Here is a 21,798-nt window from a genome sequence, read left to right on the forward strand (position 1 = left end):
TCACGTCTGATAACAGCTATATCTGTACATGGCCTTTGACACTGCCAATCGCCTCCCTGCTTACTGTCGACCTCGCGGATTTAAATCCATTCAGACCACATTTACTCAGGTGCATATAACCCTCTTACTCATTTTATTCTTCCCACTAAAAAAAGGTGGGTGGGTTTAATGTTTCCATTTGTCACACTCTGTTTGATGCTTAACCCAGTCATTTTGTCCTGGTTTTATGAGCTGGTAGGTAGAGTGGAGAGGTGGCCACCACGGAGCAAAGTTTTGACAGCACATCTTATTTACTCTGAAACTAAAGCAGAATCAGCAATGCCTCTGTAAGTGTGTGAGTGTACCGACAGTTGACAGGCACATTGTGAGAATATGTCCATTAGGGCTGCTTCACAAAACACAAAGTCAGCTTGGGGGGGTTGCTGCTATAGGAACTAGAGGTAAGGAAGTGAGTCCAGTTACTACGGCGGGGAGACAAAGTGCAGATCATGAGGGATGGGTAACCTGCTTTGCTTGTTAACAGCAGCGCGGGTACTCATTTTAGGGTTTGAGTAAACAATACAACTCTAGCTAAATTAATTTTTAATTAACTGAAGATGAAAGGTATGAGAAGTACCTAAGTAAGAAATATTTTAATTTAATCAGATTTTAATCTAAGCACTGCACAAAAAACAGGCTCAGACCAGTTTTATAGCATCTATTTTAAGGATTTCTTAGAACACACACACACACACACACACACACTTAAAATATTTGTCTGCGACTGAAACTTGGTGTGACATTTTGCATCTTGTAATATGAGCCTATCCTAAGAGGAGCTGACAAGAGCTGTGGGGGAGATGAATGGTGACTGCAGCAGAGGGAGCGACAGAGAGCGCACAGTGTGGAGCCTGTGGGACCTCGGCAGCACGAGGAGTCTCTGTTGTGGGCTTCTCGTCACCTCCTCGGGCTCCTGGTACTACCAGAGACGGGTAGATCACAACAACTTGCCTCCCTTGATTAAAACTCCAGATAAGCGACTCGATGACAGAGACCCTGCTCATACATGTCGTTAACATGCGTCTTTAATCACAACCCGACAGCTCCGAGCACGTGATTTCACACCTGGCATTAGAATGCTTCTACATGTGTCTCGAGTGACCACTAGTGATCGTGTCTGCTAACTCAGTCTAAGTGACCCCTTTTCCACCAAAGTGAGCCAAGCTCTAGTGCTGGTTCTTAGCTGATTCCACTGGCAAACGGTTTAAGAACCAGTTTGAATGTCTACGGGCAAAAGCTGCTGTAAAGCCACATCATTGCGTCACTGTCTACGTCTCTGATTTCCCAACACTTGCAAACTTTAAGCAAAAAGCTTCAGTTTTCAATTGCTGCTCCTGGATTTGGAAACCTTCCCTGGCAACCAAACACAACAAGTTAAAAAAAAAGTTGTTCGGCTCACGGACGGCAATTACGTTCAAAAAGGTAACAACCTAACACGTGTCGTTTCTTATTAACACAAAGTAAGATGTTAACCTCAGTCACAGCCTGAGCCTTCAGCTATCACCTACACTGTTAAGTCGTTAGGTCGCTCATCCTCAGTGTGTATAGGCTGCGTTCACTCCTGAGCTTGAAGCCCTTCGCTTAGATAATACAAGCAGTGAATGGAGCCGACTGACTTTATTGTCAATAGATGAAATGCTGCCTTGAAAACATTCATTTGTAAGCAGAATAAAATACTACACAACTGGATAATAATCGGATAGTTGCTACATGGTGTAAATACTTAAAGTGAACAGAATCAACAGCTTAAGCACAAGCAACCGGAGAACATACTGTAGCAATAATCCTTGGCTTGATGTTGTAAAATCCCTTCTAAAGTGGTTAAGTAAGCAAATATTGCCACTGTATGTCCCCTATTACTCCATCCAGGTAGGAAAAATGTAGCTCAAGTTAAACCTGGAAATAATTTTAGCTGCTCTGAAGCAATTTAGAACAACAAGTCAGGCCTGACAATCTGCCATATACACTGTAGCAGCGTGGCGACAGCGGGGACGTCTGCCAGGCTGATGTTGGCCCCAAGCACATCGCTAAGCCCCGTTGACAAAGCCAGCTGAGAATCAGTGAAGCCTCGCAGAAGGAATATGACGCCATGCCACGGTAAGGTAAAGCTCACGTAAGGGGCTCTACCTGCAGAGCAAAGGGTCTGCCTATTTTATCCTCCTGGAATCACCAAACAGGAGCACTGAGCACAGGCCTCTCGCCCTTCTGCTCCAGCTGTTCAAGTCGATGCCCTGCTGCTTGTCTGCCTGTCTGTCCGGGGCCAGTCATCCATGTCTTCTGAACACCCGCATCTCTTCATCCTCTATATAACCCCCCCAGCCTGCCCCACTACAGCTATCAGCCATCATCAGCCATGGACTCCACTGGAATCAATAAAAGATGCTCCACCGCTGGGTGGAATATATATTGCAGCCAATGGAAGCATCCAAGCTCAAAAAACACTGATGTTGAATTATTGATGACTGCCCCATGCATCCATCCTAATATAGAGCATTGTAATAATGAAAAATTAAGCCGATATAGGAAAGTTACTTTACTGATGTACGTACAAGATGACACATATTTTTATGTACTGTTTTTTAACCATTTCATTGTTTCAGATCAGTTTAACATAATTGCATTGCTATAGGCTTACATATTACACATAGGCCCACAGTGCAGTTAAAGACGGACACCTTTTACAAAAGAGACCACCTCCACTAAAATCATAAAAACTGGAAACCGATAAAGTTTCTTATTTTGGCTTTAGCCAAACATTACAAAAAATGCAGGTTAATATTATGTTTAATTGTTGTAGCTCTAAAAAAAAACACTTAAGGAATAAATTGTGTTTCAGAGGGAAAAGCAGACGTACTATTTCACAGCTAACACTCCGCTCATAAAGGACCTGACTGTTGTTCTTTCGCCATTGTCTGCTTCTTACATTGATCACAGTACAAGCAGCTTGATTTGTCATATTTGAAACTGTCATGTGACTTTGACCTGAGTCAGCATCTGACCTTTGCAACAAATACACGTTCAAACCTTTATTATTGTTCCAGATGAGTCAAGCTTCAGGCTTTGATTAGCGTGTCAGGTTAACTCTGTAAATATCACTGAACTTTTCAAGCCTGCCATAAGTCATAACAGGCTTGTTTGTGCCGAAAATTTCCAGACATCTCTGAGGAAACGCTCAAACTCCTGACCCGCCGCGTTCCTTTTCTAAAAACGTTCATCACCGTGTGTTGCCGTGCTGAAGGTAACATGATGTATTTTTGTGGAATTTGCAGCTGAGACATTAAGTGTTGTTGCCCTTCAGCTGCTTCCTGACCCTTATCCCTCCTTGTCTGTCAACTTACTGTCCTTGCATCCATCTCCTCATCCATCCATCAGTGCTTCCTTTACAGGTTTCTTATCTGTGAGGAAGTTATAGTGTAGTGTATAGATGCTCCTTCTCTCTCGCTCTCTCATACTGCTGTCACCTGCAGGGCAGGAAAACTATTGGACCTAATCTTGTATCTCTCAGCTGTTGCCCCAGTGAGTGCGTTTACAGTGCCAACCAATAGCTTTATCTCTGACCTGCAGAAGAAAACCCTGGAGAACCTATCTCGTGCACATACACAAGCACATGATACCTGCAGAGTGCACACAAAATGCACAAGCCACTCATGCACCAGACATTATACTGCACACTGGCATTCATAAGGCTAGGATTATGCACACTGTTTCTGCCACAAGCAGGTGCAGCTGTGCACAGGTGCGCACATGCACACATACTCTGCATGTATGTGATCTTGCCTTTACATTCAAGCACATGTGCACAGGTGCAACACACACACACAGTCCGGTATATACACACACACAAGCACACACACTCCCAGAGACTCCCAGCAAGCAAAAATTGTGACGATGACAAGTGGTTCAGCTGTAAAGACTGAGACCGGAGCAGAATATTCTTTATCATTTGACGGTGCACGGCTTAATTTTAGGGACAGTTTTTTACAGTCGAGCCTTAAAGATTTATCAGCCTCCTCTCACACATGGTTAGCGCCCCTGGAGAAAAGGACATTTCACAAAAATACCAAGAGGTTTGACCGGTCCAGTTTTTAAATATTTTTCTATTAAACTTTGGTTCTATCCTGAGAAATGGGGATGCCAAAATAAGTAGCAAATAATGTTACACACAGTAAACAGTGCATAGCGGCTGAAAGTACAGTAAGTGCTAGAATGGAAATGAGGAATAAAACTTTTTGCGAGTATAAATACAGCTCAGTAGAGCTAAGCAAATTTGCATTTAATCAATTTGGAAAAAGGTTTTAATGCAAAGTTAGCTGCTGAGATGTTGTGCGCACACACACACACACACACACACACACAAACACACACACACTCTCACACATGCACGCACACTCCTAGATCTCATCAGCCCAACGACATTTCATTGTGCAATCCATCTTAATCAGCTAGCCCATCAGAGACAATATATCCTCCCCTCCATCTCGCTCTCCTTCTCCGGGCGGAGTGATTGAGGGGTGTAAAAAGGAGGATGTTTCTGCCCCTCCCCCCTACACCCTCCTCCCCTCCCGCCCGCCTCCCCCCTCTCCTCACCAGGACGGCTCTTAAGTGCTTGTGGGTTTTTACGTTTATAGTGTTTTATAGGAGTGGGCAGGAGCCAGGGGCTGTAAAAGTGTGGAGGGAGAGTGGGAGAGAGGGAGTGGAGGGGCAGGAGGAGAAGTGGAGGATAAGGAGGAGGAGTGGAGAGTTACTGTAAATCCAATCTTTATTGAGAGCGACACAAATGGCAAACAGCGGCCGCCCGGCCTCCCCGCAACGCCCTGCTCACCTGATCGATGAGTTCTGACTGAGGAGGAAGCAGGCGGGAGCAGCAAATAACCAAGTTCCCACCTGTTAATCCACAGATGCCTCTGTATCTGTGTAGCTGCATGGATCCGCCCACGGTGTGCGTGGGCGTCTCTGTATGCATCCATACCCGTGTGTTTTAGTGTGTGTGCAGTCAACTGCTCACCACCAGCCAGACCTGGAAGCCCCCCACCCACCCTCCCAACCTGCCGACCAGTCTGTCAGTATCGCATATAATTGGCCACAGTTGGCTTCAATTGAATGTTTGCTGCCTCAGAGGCTAAATGATGCTTCAAGGCCTTTCAGAGCAGCCCGAACAGAATTCTGCAACACTCCCCTCCACATGTCAAAAACCACAGGTGCAGGGTGGCTGCTCTGTAATGCTGGAGCTCTGCTGTTCCAGTCATTTTCTAAACGAGCGTGACTAACCTTCACTTTTCTCTTTCCCCTCGATGTTCGTTTGCTGCTCCCTGTTTTTTTTTTTTTTTAACGGCTTATCTCTTTAACTGCGACTCTCTGAGCCTCTTAGTCATTCAGTAAGTTCAGTTAGTCATCAAATGAAAAGGTCAGCCACTTAGTCAACAAAATGACCACAAAGACAGTCAGCCGGCCGACCAATCAGTCACACAGAAAAGGATGAACTGGCCGCGCTGCCCAAAAGTCCTTTGAGGGTACCCTGTACCTGCTTGTTGCCATGGCAATGCAGTCCGAGATTTAAATACAAGCCTTTGTCCCCCCCCCCCCCCCCCCCCGCCTCTCTTTTAACGTCTTTTCACTCCTCCAGACTCTGCATGCTTTTTGTCAGCTGGTGTGTGCTGACCGTCTCTCAGTCATGTTTCCTCTGGCACTGTTGTGTTTTCCACTCTCCCTCCCTCACCTTGCCTCGTCCTCTCTCTGCTAAACGACACTTTACTGGCAGTTTCCTCTTGTTAATTCCGTGCTACTTTGCATCGTGCGACTCTGTAAAAGCTCCAGTAAAACACGGGACAAAGTCGCCTCTTCAGCCGCTCAGAGACAAATTACAATCGCCCGCTGCACGTACACACATAATTACTTAAAAATTTGTAGGCAGATGCATTAATGAACGCTTGCCAGAGCACGCACAAGCAGTAATGTCATAAATGAGAGTCAACGATCAAAACATTCACTGGATGCTGGCACAGCATGCACCTGCTGACAGTCAGCTGCCATTGGAAATCTATCATTTTCTGCTACAGCCTCATCATCAAGCATCATTTAGGCGTGCTGGCCTGCCTCACTCCCCCCCAATACTAGTCTGTGCCAAGACGCCGATTACATTTCTCCCAAAGGGCCAAAGAGCCTTGTGGGAAAAGGCCTTCAGTGCATGAACAGGTTTGTGGCCCCATCTAGTGTCCAAAAGAAAGACCCTAATCTTTCTTGATGCTTGCGGTGAAAGTAACAACTTAAAAGGAGTAAATTCTGAAAAATAAAAAATAAAAGCTTTTTAACAAGGACACAATGGTTAGAGATTAAATTACTTCTTTATTAAAGCTTTATTAGGCTCAGACTACTCAGTAGCACTTGCGCCATTATTAGCTTTTGGTGTTGGCTATATATTATACTTGTTATTCAACTGCTACAATGACTAAAGTTACAGTGTTTGCGCACTATTTAATTACTCTGTATTACATTGATTTGTCTACGAAAAGCCCAAATTTATCAGAGCTCAGCATTTGTAAGTATCTTCCCTTAGTAACAATTCCTGATATTTGAATTTTTATTAACTTGTGTTTCATTTCAGCACTTGAATTAGTTTTTTTGACATAGTAACAAGGAGGCTCCACATTAAAATAGTTCAAAAATATATAAGTTTAGACAGAAAATGTATCTTCAACAAATTGATGATCCATCTAATGCTGGAGTTGCTTAATTATGCAAACACATTAGTTCGAGTTTTTTTTTAATGAATACCTTTGGGGTGTTGACTTTTTCTTCTAAAAACTTCCAATGGGAAAATTTAAGCTATTTTTTTTTACATTTAATTGACCACAACAATAAATTCATTAATTGAAAAAAAGAAATCAACTAGTTAATTGATAATTAAATTAATTAGTTGTTGCAGCGCTAGGTAATTAATGGTTTCTTCCCAATAAAGAAGTTGTATCCCAGGACAAATTACTAGAGGAAACTACGTAAACAAAACAAAAATAAACCATCAACGCCCTTCGAGGACATATGCACTAGTACAGATTATTTTGCGGTACCCAAACAAAATGTAGGACTAGCTGTGCTCATTGACACTTGACTATCATGGTTATACCCTCACAAAACACCAGAAGCTACAGTTTGTTTGGGCTTTTAAAATTAACATTGATCCATTTCAAAGGAGTCAGCCCATAATCTTTTCAGGACTGAGATTTCTCATCGATCCTTTGTGTTGCTTTGTCTGCTTTGGATTCCATTCCCTCTGATTCTCAAACATTCTGCCATTCTTTTATTTTTCTGTACTATACACTAGTTCGAAGCAAACTTCCCAGTATTTTGGTTACCATATAAAAGCTTGTATCAGTCCCTCCCACACACACAGAAAGCATCACCCATGATCACAGCACAAACCGCCCTCTCAGGTGTTTTGTGCTATATTTGTGTACAGTACATGCACAGCACTGCACAAAGGGAACAGAGGCTGTGCTCAGTTTAGCACCAAGCTTTAAATCCCTAATCCGTTCTCATATTTCCAACTGGATGGCTTTCTTATTCATATTATTCTCGTGCATGAGTTTTCTCTTTTCCCCGATGAAAACTATGACTTTTGCAGCAAATAGTGGAAATAAAAATGAAAGAAAACCGTGCCTTATGCCATTTTACATTTTTATTATACATGTGTAAAAATAGATCCTCTGTGACCATGTTGGATGACAAACCCCCTCACTGTTTCAACTAAGAACATTCACTTACACACACACACACACCTACCTGCATTAACAATAGCATCAATCTCCAGCTTGGTGATGTCACCACTGTAGAGGGAAATCTTCTGGTCAAACTTCTCATTCCTCTGATAGCGGCTTGGCTCAGAACCACCTGACAATGAGACACAGAAATACAGGATGAACATTCAGTCTGATGATGGGTCATTTTTTATCAGGTAAATTTACACAAGGGACGTGTGTTGGTAGTTTGGTCCCATACCTAACATCGAAATAACAAAATTAAAGCCGCTGGACGCCGATAGTCCACCCACACAAGTGATTTGTGATTAGACCTCTTATGTGGGTGTGGACAAATTGGGTTTGACTGGCAGCTTCACTCTCCTCTTGAATTTGTAGGAACTGTTATCCTTACTGATACTTGACATTGAATCTTCCCAACACAGTCCCACACATTTTTTTACATAACCAGATCTACTCAGCCAGACTCATTTATAAAAAAATATTAATTATAACAGAGACTTTACATTAGTGATATCTTGCAATTTATGATTTATGAATTATAAAGACAAATGTGATTCCATTACCTCTTATCAACCACAGTTCCTGGTCTTCAGCGATAAAGAGGACATGTTATAGCTAAATTAAGACAACCTAGCCAATGCATGACAATAGCTACAGCATCAGAGCAACTTGGATAGCAATATCATGACAGCGCTTAAATATCTGCTGTATTGTAAAGTGAAAAGAGTTTACTCATCAAGCACACTATGCACTATACACTATTTATGCATAAACATTTATATTGCATATTGAAAACAAGGTGCTTCAAAGTCTCTGTGTTGATCATAAATTCTTGATATGCTCTTGGTGTAGAATTGTATAAGTTCTTCGATGTAGTGAGGTCAAAAGCCAAATAACACTTATACACATGTCTTTACTTCACTTCGAGAGAGTTTCACCACCACAGCTCCCCACTCCTGAGTAAACAAGACAGTGACTTCGACTGATGTTGGCTTTCTGACCTGCAGTGGGGGTCCACACTGGGATGTCGTCCAATGGCACAAAGTTAGACGTCCTGTAGTGTTTACGCCGGTCCTTCACTGACAGAGACAGCAAGATATCTGAGGTATATAATGAAGATAGAGACCAGATAGCGAGATATTTGTTACGTTGTGGGCTGACATAGCCATGAGCTGGGTACTATTTTCACCCCTGTGAGTGTGTGTGTGCATGTTTGTACAAAACTCAACAATACATGCAAATATTTCTTCTTATGCAGGTATCTCAGGGCATAGCAAAAGCACGATCTACCGGGTTAATGGTGTATCTGCCTGCCAGCTGAGGACAGCAAAAACCTTCTGGATGTTTTAACAGGACATAGACGCGAGGGGATTGCTCCACGTGCTGCCAATGGACTGTCTGTCATTTATGAATGTACAACTGATATTCATCAAGCTCCACCTTACGTCAAGAGAAATACTTTCAAATGTTACTGATAGGTTAACATGTTTTCATCTTATAACCTTAAAGCTCTAGTGTGTAAGATTTAGGTGAAAGGGATCAATTGGCAGAAATTGACAAAAAAAAAACCCACTGATGTTTTCACTAGAGTGGTTCATATAAATTGTATGAATTGTGGATTTTTTTACCCTAGCATAGCCCTTTATAAATAAATAAATCTAATTATATTTAAAGTGTCTTATAGTACTGTACGGTATCTTGTGAACTAACTCGACTCTGACTCAGGAAAGTGTTTAAACAAATTGTACTCGTTCAGGTGATGTACAGCTCTTAGATAATTGAGCTCATCATCATCATCTTCATCTTTCATGCATGGGGCTGGTAGTTTCACTTTTTAAATGTGCATCTTCTCAGGTTTCGTGGCTCGGGCTCACCCTTGGTCTCCTTCCAGTCTCCCTCCGCGGAGTTCAGGTTAACTTTGACGGGCATGGCGAACAGGCTCCCGGTGTGGAGACACCTGACCAGCGCGACTGTGGTCACTCCAACCGCCGCACCGAGGGCGACCTTACCCAGCCAGCCTCTCCTCCCCCCGTGGCCCAGACTGGACTTCCAAAGAGCGGCCACCGCTGCTGTAGAGAACTTCTCTGCTCGGAGGGCAGCGTTAATATGGCCGCGGGGAGGACTTGGTGCTGGCTTCCATGCTGGAGCCGCTGTGTGTTTGAACTTGGCCGCGGCTCTCTGGAAGTCGGCCCGGAAACGGGGCAGGGAGCTGGAGGAGCGGGGCAGGGCTCTGACATGTGCAAGTAGAGCTGATATTTGCTGCGCCATGTTAGAAACAGGGAAGGGGGAGCTGCGATAGCGGGTCGAGTTACTGAAGCTTCACCTGAGACGTATGTCGGCCACACGGTTCAGTTTCGTTTTCGGTTCGAGCCACGCACCAGACGTTTCACTGCACGTCGGACAGTCAGCTTCCACGTTCCATTTTTCTTTTGGACGCAAAACGTGTGGAATTTACCATCTACAAGAAAGGGGGTGGGGGGGGGGGTGGCCAGTTAACTGTCACTCGAAATACTCATTTTAAAACGTGTGAATATGTGTTAACATGATGTATAATGCTGTTTTTCAAACGTTTATATTATAACCAGAGAAAATGAAATGTAACAGTGTGGCCAATACAACTTTTATTGTATATTTCACACAGCCCGTCCCCTCAGTCACATGACATGAGAGAGCCGAGGCCAACGAAATAACGCCGAGGTCGCCTTCAAAAATTAACTATAATTATACATAATTATTTTACCGATGTCAGAGCGTTTCTTAAACTTTATAAACATCTGAAATGTGTCTTTTATTTTATTGAAATTACAATTTACAGAATATTTATTCGAAAGGAATCAGGACCTTAACAAAAGTTAAAATAAAATAAATATATACTCATAAATATGCATGTATAAATAATTACATATCAGGACGATCTGCCTAATTAATTTAACACATCATATTGCAGTAGGAAGTAGGAGTATAGTTTTCTCCTCACACTGTTGACTGTGTTTCTCTCCTCCAGCCCAAAATGCACATTGTAAAAACGGTCCCTAATGGCAACTTTATGCTTTTTAACCTTCATTTGATCGCCCCCTAGCGGCTCGTGCAACTGAATATCAGTAGAGTGTGTCCATGATTGTAGCTCAGGGAATCAATATTCGATTGAAGGATTTTTTTCCCTCAACAAGTAATTCTCTGGCTTTGCTTCACACACAATGTACAGGAGATTCCCAGTGGACAGTGCCCACTGAAAAGCTTTGCTATAAACCCATTATCCCTTCATTTCAGACTGGGGGTAAAATAGTTTTGCATAATACTGCTAACAAACAAACATACAACAAATATAGATGAAAACATAACCTTGTAGGCAGAGGGAATAACACATATCCTAAGACTACTTATTGCGAATATTGCAAAACTCCAACTGGGATCTTTGGTCTACAATGAGTTGTGTGTGTGCTTGCTATCTGAGACAAATGGAAGAGAGTGATACTGTGTATTGTCTGTCATTTAACATTTCCTCCACATATTCTGTAGGAATATGCACATGCACATTTCCTGATATGAGTAACTCACACGGCCTGTCAGTCAAGATTGAGCCTATTTCACATTTCCGCCTGGCGGAAGCTGACAAAAAAAGGAACAAGCCTTTCTTGACAGAAGTGACAAAGGCACCCCAGATGTAGCTGCACAGACCACAACCCAGCCCGAGAGACGCGACAACTCATCACACAAAACTTTCTCCGAAAACGTGGGGAGCTTCTTCAGCGATCTGGCAGAGGCACAGGGGTCCTTCCACTTTGCTTCTCTCAAAACTTTGAACGGAGGAAACTGAAGGTAATGTTTTTGTACTGTGTGATGGTGTGTGTGACAGCATGAGTGACGGAGAAAGTTAGGATCGGGTGTGTACATATGAGGCTTCTGTATCACAAAAAGGTCACGTCGCTTTATATAATACAATGAAACTGGTTCACTGGTTACACATCGGAACCCACTCAGATGAATTTAAAGTAAGTTTAGGCCTCTATTAGAGGTGAGGAGTGGTGCGGACCCAACATCTCTTCATTTCCAGTGTATCGTTTGTGATACCAGTCTTTGAAAATACAACAACATGAGGAACTTACACATATCAACTGTAATTTCTTGGAATCAGACTCCCTCTCAAACACACGCAGTAACAGTTTGAGCTCGAGATGAACATCACACTGTGGGAGCGTCAGAAAGCGGAAGTGTGCGTCCATGGTGATAGTTTGAAGCAGAAAAAGGAAGTGCTCTTTAAACTGGACATATCAGTATAAGGTCATCCAGTTTGTGTATGCGTGTGTGTTCTTGTTACTCCGTATCATGTGATTTTGAACCCTGTAATATAATAAGCAGGGTCTCATATATTAATTTAATATTTAGTTCCCTCGTGCTTTTTTAACAGGATGTGTAATACACCTTTTCACAGCAGTTTTATCCTCTTGGAAAATGTCTTTCACATTTTTGACACACAATGCGATGATCTTTTTTCATACTTTTAAACATGTTAACAATTAAGGAGGAGATTAAGTGCATAACCTCTCACTACTGACAGGATAATAATGATTAAATTCTAAAAATGTCCATGAAGAAACATCTGATCAATTTTAATACCTCACGTGAAGAGATGGTGTTGGCAGTGAAATGGATCTTTTATTTTGACATAATTCAATAAGATCTGTCTTTTTTACATACTAGATGAATCACATTTATCAAACATTTAAAAATCCCTCTCTGACCACCCTTTTTAACAACTTGTTTTCAGTTTGAAGAAATCTAGAGCTTCTTTCTCTCCATGTTTGTCTCTGCTGCTTTCCTCTCCTGGTATCTGTCTACTCCGCTCCGTCACACCTGTCTCCTTCATCCCTCTCTCTCTCTCTCTCTCTCTCTCTCTCTCTGCCAGTATGGCAGCGTGGGACCTGGCAGTCACAGTTGAGGACCTGGGGCCCGATTCCCCACCTGTCAACCTCAGCGTGACCTCTGAACTCCACGTCGGAGGGGTCATCCTCAAGCTGGTGGAAAAAACACGTAGGTCATTGTCTGTCTGACGCTTTTGTCTCAGTCTGTCTCTCAAATAAAAATATATTTATTTCTTTGTACGTAGCCGTCATTTGCAATCTTTTATATACGTCTTTTGGGGAATTTAAATCAGGTGGCTGCTAGGACTCTGAAATGTCCCTTTTGGGATTTCCTGTGAATAATTAGGACAAAAGAAAAGCAAGGAGCTCAGTGACTGATTCATTCTAATCATCAATTGATAAATCATCCTTTATTAAAGTTATCACTAGATTAATTGTGCTGGGTGCATTAAAGCCACAAACTCACGATACAATGGTCCACACACAGTCCAAAGAAAATTCTGAAATTGTTCAGAGTTTTTGACCCTGACGTGATTAGAACACGCAACCTTCTGATCTGGAGTCAGACGCACTACCGTTGTGCCACAGAGTCCCTGATGGAAAAGTTTTGAGGTCCTTATCAAATCGCCAGCACAAATATCCATGGCTCATTCTTGTTTACTGCCACAACTGTTTAAATATGTAGTTTTGATAAACGTTTTTCACAGCAGACATTTTTACTTCAAACAGAAGGTAAATACCTGTGTTACTGATAATATTAATTGAAGCCTCTATAACTGAACAGAACAGAACCATAATTAATATAAGTAGTTAAATACCTGTGTCTACTATCCACTGAAGCTGCTGTTTCAAGGCTACATAGAACGTATTGGATATAAATTAATAGTTTTCCTAAAAATGTTGTGAGTGCTTGAAACAAATGACTGTTAACTCAGCCTCCGTCTTTAGTGACATTTGCTTGTTCTTTTGTGTCCTCTGCAGAGATCAAGCGGGATTGGTCGGACCATGCCCTGTGGTGGGAGCAGAAGCAGCGGTGGCTGCTGAGGACGTCCTGGACTCTGGAGAAATACGAAATCCATGCTGATGCTCGGCTGCTTTTCATGCTCCGGCACAAGCCCCTGAAGCTGGGTCTGCCCAACGGCATCACCCTGAGGCTCCACGCCTGCTTCTCCAGCCCCGTCTTCCAGACCGTGATGGGCATCTGCAGGATGCTCAGTGAGTCCATTTGTTCTTTGTTTGTTTGTTTGTTTCACTCTTTCCTTTAACTCTAATGCAATAGAGTAATTTACTATTCCCTCAGTTCTGTTTCTTTCTAATTCTACTCAGTAGCAGTTCACAACCTAATTATTCAGAATATGTAAAAATGTCTCATTAATATGTTGCAATCTAATTTGAATGTAACACCACACACACACTCACAAACATACACACACACACACACACACACACACACACACACACACACACACATACCATTGACTGAAAACAAGTCCTCCACCATCTGCTCCGTGCTTTCATTAGGTCTAATTGTGGCACTTCTTGATCTCGATTCCTCACCAGAAAATCCCCTGGAGGTGCTACTGACTGGAAAGGTTTTTGAAAAAGCAGCAGACTTAGGGGAAATAATGAAATCTGTCAGTAGAAAAGCAGCTTAGAGGGAGCTGAGGTACAGTTTAAGAAAGCTCTGATTTCTATCAAATTTACCATGAAGCAGGTTGTAAGACACAGACACAGAAATAACTCTCTGTAAACTCTCTTGTGAACGGATTATAACTCAGTACATAAAGAATCAGTCAGCCTCTTATTCACAGTGGTTTCATTCCAGGGATTTTGTCATTACTGTCCGTGGGTTAGGGTTGGAACGTCTTTTGATACGTGATTCTCGAATCTAGTTGTTGATTTACTGAATGATCACGATAAGGAAAGAATGGAACGTTTTACCGTCACTTTTTGTTACAGTTTCTAAAGGCTTGTGGCACTTAACAATAATTGCAAAAAACAATCAACCTGACCCTGACGTGATTTGAACACGCAACCTTCTGATCTGGAGTCAGACGCGCTACCGTTGCGCCACAGAGTCACGTGGCATTAGTCAGTCAACATCTAATAACATACATGGTGGTAGAGTCTATTGTTTTGAAAAGCCTTTGGATCGGCAGATCAATGAATATACACAATTCAACTCACCGAGGATTGAAAACAAAGCTGATCTGTGATCTTATGAGAGCAGTTGTATAAATTTGTAAACATAATAGTTAAGAATAATCTGCGCAGCACAGCAATTCCGAGAGTTTGAGTTTTATACTTTGAAGGTTTCAATACGCTTTGTATCATAGGTTTTTATGTATTACCACAGATTTGTACTGTGCTTACAGTTGTTTAGAAGAAGAAGTTGAAAAACGTGTTCCCCACTTTGTTTAACACACGCTCACACACGCATTCTTCTGACCTGGAATCAGACACACTGCCATTGTATTACAGCTGAGACAAACTCTGCTAAATAAATCAAATGTCTCTTTCCTCTGTCTTACCTCTACAGACATCCGTCACCCCGAGGAGTTCTCCCTCCTTCGGCCTGTAGAGGAGAAAAAGAAGAAGAAAGACAAAGACTCAGCGGAGGAGATCTACGACCTGACCGAGGTGCCCCTCTCCTCAGGTACACAGCTCACACTTCATACTCTGCGCGCGCGACATGCACACACCCGAGAAGTGGTGTCTCTGAGAGAATTTATGTAAAAGCTTGACATTTCTCAAATGTTTATGTGGTAGATGCAGAATATGTAAAATGTTGTCAATGATTGATTTGCTACTGCCATTTTCACCTTTTTACTTTACTCCTTAATGGTATGCCTTTGTATCCGTGCCATCATAAAGAAACTGATTAAAATAACCTATTTACCTTTTTCAATATCTGAGTGGCACCTAAGGTAATAACAGTAATCACTGAAAGATCCTGATTTGAGTCTGTTTTGCCTCTGAGAAGACACTGAGGGAAGCTTAAGGCTGACATAGTTTGTCCCCAGGAGCTTTTATACAAACAGATAATTTAATTGAAAAAAGTTTGTATTGTTAATACAGCTTTTTAAATATACTTCGTGGTCTGAAAGTTGCCATTCAAATAAGGTTTGATTGAAAATACACCGTAGCAGCAGTTTTCATCTGTTTCTTTTTTCTAAATCAGCTATTTTGCGTTTTACAGTAAGAACTGAGACATTAATCAGGGCGGTCAGATTTTATTTATATATTTTTGTATTACTGTAACCTTCCTACTCACTCCTCATTTGCAGTGTCTCGCCCTTGTCTGTACAACGGCATGCCAGCTCACTTTGCTGACTCACCTCAGATGGAGGCAATCTACAAGATGCTGTCGGTTACTCAGCCTCCCCCCGCCCCAGAAGTCATAGCCAAGCAGTACCGCGCAGCCAGCGTGGTAGACAAGGCCCATATCAATGGCAGGTATGTTCATACACATACACGTGTGCTAAAAACCAACCTAAACTTATGAACAAAGTGAGGAGCTGTGGATTTTGAGACAAGAACAAACTATGTTAAAGCTCTACAGCCCCACAGTCTAATACTATATATTATAGGTTATATACAAAGTTTTGCTTCAGGCCTCCTGTCTCTCTCGCTTCAGGCCTCTTGTCCCTCTACAAGAGTCTAAATCTAAGGAATCATGGTTCTGACTTGTAACTAAAGAGAAGTGTCTACATTGGAGATGTGTCATACTAATACACTGACTCAAGCCTCTTTCACAGCTCACATTTTGACTAGACTATAATTAGTATTTTCTTCCAACAGTCTTTCTCAAGTTTAAAGTGAAAAATGAAATGAAGAAATATACAAATTAATATTTACGACGGAAAATCTCGATTTGACAGGGCACAACAATACACAGACAGATACACAGTAGATCTCAGGAATTGTGGTACTTCTCCTGTACTTATAATAAAATATAAAAATCAATACATATATTGATATATTTCACATATTAACTTTTTCTCAGGTGGTTGGACTCATCCCATTGTCTTATGCAGCAGGGCATCCGAGAAAATGATCGACTCTGGCTTCGCTTCAAATACTTCGCCTTCTATGACATTGAACCCAAGGTGTGTGTGTGTGTGTGTGTGTGTGTGTTGAAACAGCATGTTTTTGTGTACAGCACAGTGACAGTATAACCGTTTCTTCACCTTCACCCTCTCATTCCTCTCGTGTGTCCCTGCAGTACGATGTTGTGCGTCTGACCCAACTTTATGAGCAGGCTCGCTGGAACATCCTGCTGGAGGACATCGACTGCACCGAGGAGGAGATGATGCTGTTTGGAGCTCTGCAGGTAGAAAACTCTGCTGCTGAGGGAGACATGGGTGCCTCACCAGAAATGGAACCATGATATTGAAAATGCTCTATGGGAAGTGACCGATTCCCCTATGAAACTCTGAAGAGTCCCATTTTACAGGAATTGAAAAGTTCATCTGGAAACTAGTCATAACTTCTTCTACACCAAGTTCTTAACACTTTAATAACAGATTTCAGGTTGCAATAATGATAAAGATACACCTAGTTGCAAAAGTTCTTTAAGACATTTACAATAACTCGCCCTTTATAAACTGAATTTAGGATCCACCTGAAAATAGGATTTTAACATCTCGTACATGATTGTCACTCTCCTGTCTTACATTGAAACTCGTCTAGTACCACATAAGTAAGGTGTCTCAGTCGGAGCCCCAGATGTTGAGCTCCAGTTCAGCCATGGATGACCTGGATTCAGCCCTGCAGTGTCTAGAAGTCAAGATGGAAGGAGAGAGCAGCTCCGCCTCCGATCTGCTGGTCAGACATATTGGACTCACTTTCTTATTATTTTTTGTTTTGAAGTATGAATTTAAAGAGAGATTTCAAAGTATAATAATGTTTTAGTTGTTCTTCATGGAAACCCGAGAGTGAAATGTGAATCATTTATCTATTCCTCCAGGAAAACATGACTGCACCAGAACTCAATGACTATCTGAAGATATTCAGGTGAGATTCATTTTCCAACCTCTCAGGTCCGCATTAAATCATCTTTATAATGATATAAATATGAATAAACATCTGCTATTGACCTGATATTTGACTTTTGATCCACTGACAAAAACAAATTCCTTTAGAATTTCTATTATACATGAACCGGTAACAGTTCATTTGATGAAACCTATCCATGTGACTGTGTTTCAGACCAAAGAGGCTGACACTGAAGGGATACAAACAATACTGGTTCAAGTTCCAGGATACATCCATCTCTTATTTCAAGAGCAAAGAGGAGAGCATCGGAGAGCCCATCCAACAGATAAACCTCAAAGGTACTGAACAGATTATCATACTTTTTATTAGTATTATATTTCCTGCTAAGTCAGGTCAGCAATAGATGTAAGTCAGTATGTAACAGTAAGTAGCCGACGCACCGGCAGTCATAGTTGAGCATCCTGTTTATTTAGATCTGTGAAACATCACTGCTCAGAAATGATCACATACATTACTACAGCATTACTACTACATTACTACTTCCATCTATTGTAGATAGCCTAGTTCCCCGCCTCGGTATGTGCCAACACTAATCCATCTCCATGTCTGACCCATAACTGTAACATGTCAGTTTTCTCAGACTTTGATATTGACTCTGCACACAGGGTGTGAAGTGGCGCCAGACGTTAACGTGGCTGCACAGAAGTTCCAAATCAGACTCCTGATACCAGCACCTGAGGGAATGAACGAGGTCTATCTGCGCTGTGAAAACGTAAGGTCCCCCCCCCCACACACACACACACACACACCTCTCCTTGTTTCTGTATATGACATCCTCTCAGTTCCATCACCTCTCTTTCAACACCTCATGTCGTTGTCTCACCATCTCACATCTCTGACCCCAGTTCCACCTCTCCTCTCACTCACTGACTCTCTCTCTACACTGTGTCTCTGCCTCTCGCCCTCCAGAAGCAGCAGTATGCTCAGTGGATGGCTGCATGTCGACTGGCCTCCAAATGCAAGAGTCTCGCCGACAGCAGTTTCCAGAGTGAAATACAGAGCATCCACTCCTTCCTGGCAATGCAGCAAACCAACACTGGTTCCCACAGTAACGCACCTGCCAGTGACGAGAGCATCAATACCCACAGTCTGGTATCGCCACGCTACCACAAGAAGTACAAAACCAAACAGGTACAACAGCCACACAGGAGGAGGAATTTCTACACAGACACAAAAATCATAAAAAAATTGTAGATGCAAGGTTTCTTATTTGTATTAGACATCTGCAGCAGTACAGGGATGGATATCGACTGAATCCGTTTGTGCAGCAAATGTATGTTTACATCTGATCTTTACCCTGTGCCTGTTCCTCCAGCTGACCCCTCGTATCCTGGACGCATACCAGAACGTGGCTCAGCTCTCGCTGACTGATGCAGTGACGCGCTTCCTGCAGATCTGGCAGGCTCTTCCGGACTTTGGTCTCTCATACTTCGTTGTCAGGTCACGTTTACAGTTTACTTTTAAACTTTTTCAGAATTCAGCAATTTAATCTTTTGTGTTCATAACATGATGTCCGAAATCTAGAGCTTTCATAATTTTACATATTTCCTCCTTTTACGTAAAATGTAAATACACATTTACTCATACACAGCATAAATATATCAATGACTGTTAAAGTTGAAGGTCTTTTCAGAAAAGAAGAGTAAACAGTTTAAGGCCAAACAATAAAAATATCAAAGATCCTTACAAAATGTTGTCGAAATGACTTTAAAATGTACATTGTCTGCAACTACGACCTATTCGCTTGACACATTTCAGAAGGTGAATTCTGAAACTTTCAAACATTCATTCATGAGTCCGTGCTCCTGACGCAGTCGTGATGTAAACATGAGTGTTGATAAGAGAGATGGTATCCAAAGCAAGAATTTAACAAGACATTTTCTGACCAATAGGTTCAAAGGTAGCCGAAAAGATGAGGTATTGGGCATCGCCCCGAACCGTCTCATCCGCATTGACCTGGGAGTGGGTGATGTGGTCAAGACATGGCGTTACAACAACATGAAGCAGTGGAACGTCAACTGGGACATACGACAGGTCAGGATCTGTAATCTGGCTTATGCCTGATGTGCTGGTGAATTTGAGTTTTCTTAGCAGTCATGGAATGTGGAAAATCTTATGTCTGGCTGAATTTGCCACATTAGAAACCCCCAAAAAACATTACTTAAACACAGAGAGAGAAACTGTACGTTATGCTGGTGACTTGATCAGCAATAAAACCTTAGAAACTGGAATACAGGAAGAGACCCCATTAACACCAACTAGAAAACCGGAGGAGTTTTAGTTCTTAGAGGGAAGAGTTATCTTTTAAAAGAGACACATTGTCTCTTTAAGACCTCCCTCCTAAACCCAGTCTAATCTGATTGGCCGGCTGACTCTCTTTGTTGTGATTGGTCAACTGCTTCCGGTGCATGTTAGAAATGGCAGCCTCCTCTCTTACTTAACCTGGCTTTATCAAGGGGGGACCGGACTACCTGCTGGTGCGGACATATCGGCCGAATCACTGAGAAGGTGTTTCAGGAGCTTCAGGAGCAGTGTGTTCTGTTGTGGAGAGGAGCTGCGGACTTACAGCTTTTTTAGCTTATCAGAACTTTAACATACAAACCAATTATACACTAGGGGAAAGAAAAATTGAAAATATGTCTCTTTTAATGGATCCCCTAATAAATTGTCAACATTGTATTTTTTTGGCTGTCTTATTATCATTTCTAATATTATACATGTATCTTTAGCTAACAATTGTTTCCTTGTGTGCGTGTGTTTCTCTGACCCCTCCAGATGGCCATCGAGTTTGAAGGCAACATCAACATTGCGTTTAGCTGCGTGACTGCTGACTGTAAAATCGTTCATGAGTTTATTGGAGGCTACATTTTCATGTCAACACGCAGTCGTGAGAAGAGCGACACGCTCAATGAGGAACTCTTTCACAAGCTGACCGGAGGCCATGAAGCTCTCTGAGACCAAAACACACCGTGCATTCTAGGATGCATTCAGCCGAGTACAAACTCACATACTGCTCATATGTTAATGTGTAAACCCACTTTATCAGCCCACTTATGTTTTTATCTAGTGTTAGATTCACACACACTGTTTTTCGTCAGAGGATGGAGGACTTCACATGAGTTCAAGGCGACAGGTCCTCATGCTGACTTCTACTTGCCTTCAGGATGGAGTAAACATCTGGTTCATCATCACTGGGACAAAATCATTTTGGATGAGCCACCAGCTTCTTTTCTTTTTCACCCTTTAGTATTCAAACTTGTAATCAGTATTATTCAGTATGCAAAGCTAAACTTTGTCCACCGCTGCAGTCATATTATCACTTAAACGTTTGTAAGTAATGAATATCAGTATGAAGTGCTACATTATTAAAACAATTAGAAGTACAATCTTTGCCACAAAAACATATGGATAAAAAAAGATTTATTAAGATAAATACAATAATCCACTTTTAATGATCTGTTGTCTTCCCTCCGGGTAGTCGGGACATATGGTGGTAACTTCTGTTTTTTGTTACGCAGGAAGCTTTTGATCAATTATCTCCTCTCACATGCTGTGAGTGTGTCCATATCTTACAAGACACAGTAAAGTCAGTCCGTTAAATAAAAAACACAGTTTCTGCACCCTCTGCTTTCCTAGAGTCACATGGCTAACCACACACGCAAATGTTTGTTGGCTTGTTGGTGCCAACAGGCAGAGTGTGTCTGTGTGTGTGTGTGTTTGTGACCACTGTTATTTTATAACTTTTTAGTAAGATTGACCAGGTCATCTATTCGCGCCATAGTTTACTTAGCATTAACAATACAATAGGAACATTAAAAAGTGACATTCGTTACGTTAAGTTGGTTTATTTGGTTATAAATAAAGATGCCTCCCTACAGTTTTCCTGATTCTTTCAATGACAAGTTCTCCAATTTAGTTTAATTTAGGATTAACTAAATTAAACTAAATTGGCCATTCCCCTAAGTGTTGGCTGTGATTAAGCATCGTCAAGTGCTGTCTAATCAGAGCAGGAGAGAAAAACCCAGGAACATATTTAGAACCCCATAAACAAGCATGTTTGATACTGTAAACTCTTCATAGGTGTA

General features: G+C 41.9%; 2 protein-coding genes and 2 non-coding genes across 9 annotated transcripts in view; 1 reads left to right on the forward strand and 3 right to left on the reverse strand.

Moving 5' to 3' along the window:
* Window positions 1–10,216, reverse strand: part of macrod1 (mono-ADP ribosylhydrolase 1) — a 110,992-nt gene extending 100,776 nt beyond the window's left edge. For 2 of the 5 annotated variants that reach the window (XR_009921714.1, XM_062393583.1), the window contains exons 1-3: window positions 9,668–10,216; window positions 8,795–8,893; window positions 7,816–7,923 (exon numbers count right to left, since the gene is read on the reverse strand). Coding sequence is in view for 4 of the 5 variants with exons in the window: in XM_062393583.1 (XP_062249567.1) it covers window positions 7,816–7,923; window positions 8,795–8,893; window positions 9,668–10,061 (601 nt within the window). In the remaining variant the exon portion in view is untranslated. The remainder of the gene's footprint in view (window positions 1–7,815; window positions 7,924–8,794; window positions 8,894–9,667) is intronic. The other 3 variants (XM_062393584.1, XM_062393582.1, XM_062393581.1) reach the window with 3 other exon arrangements.
* A 1,208-nt stretch (window positions 10,217–11,424) lies between these two features.
* Window positions 11,425–21,593, forward strand: fermt3b (FERM domain containing kindlin 3b). Of its 2 annotated transcripts, XM_062393576.1 has the most exons (15): window positions 11,425–11,612; window positions 12,700–12,824; window positions 13,637–13,870; window positions 15,195–15,311; window positions 15,943–16,111; window positions 16,662–16,764; window positions 16,881–16,988; window positions 17,348–17,482; window positions 17,625–17,671; window positions 17,867–17,991; window positions 18,319–18,425; window positions 18,623–18,844; window positions 19,029–19,153; window positions 19,606–19,747; window positions 20,489–21,593. In XM_062393576.1, the coding sequence occupies exons 2-15, from the start codon at window positions 12,701–12,703 to the stop codon at window positions 20,666–20,668; spliced, it is 1,938 nt and encodes a 645-aa protein (XP_062249560.1). In that variant the 5' UTR covers window positions 11,425–11,612; window position 12,700; the 3' UTR covers window positions 20,669–21,593. The 2 variants fall into 2 exon arrangements, with proteins under 2 accessions (XP_062249560.1, XP_062249561.1); XM_062393577.1 differs by lacking the exon at window positions 11,425–11,612 and having other exon boundaries at window positions 11,634–12,824.
* On the reverse strand, window positions 13,176–13,247 carry trnaw-cca (transfer RNA tryptophan (anticodon CCA)). Its single transcript has one exon. It is a non-coding gene; the product is annotated as a tRNA-Trp (tRNA).
* Window positions 14,664–14,735, reverse strand: trnaw-cca (transfer RNA tryptophan (anticodon CCA)). The gene has a single exon. It is a non-coding gene; the product is annotated as a tRNA-Trp (tRNA).
* Window positions 21,594–21,798: the final 205 nt, after the last annotated feature.

This window comes from Platichthys flesus, chromosome 8 (genome assembly GCF_949316205.1).
Source record: "Platichthys flesus chromosome 8, fPlaFle2.1, whole genome shotgun sequence".
Lineage (NCBI taxonomy): Eukaryota > Metazoa > Chordata > Actinopteri > Pleuronectiformes > Pleuronectidae > Platichthys > Platichthys flesus.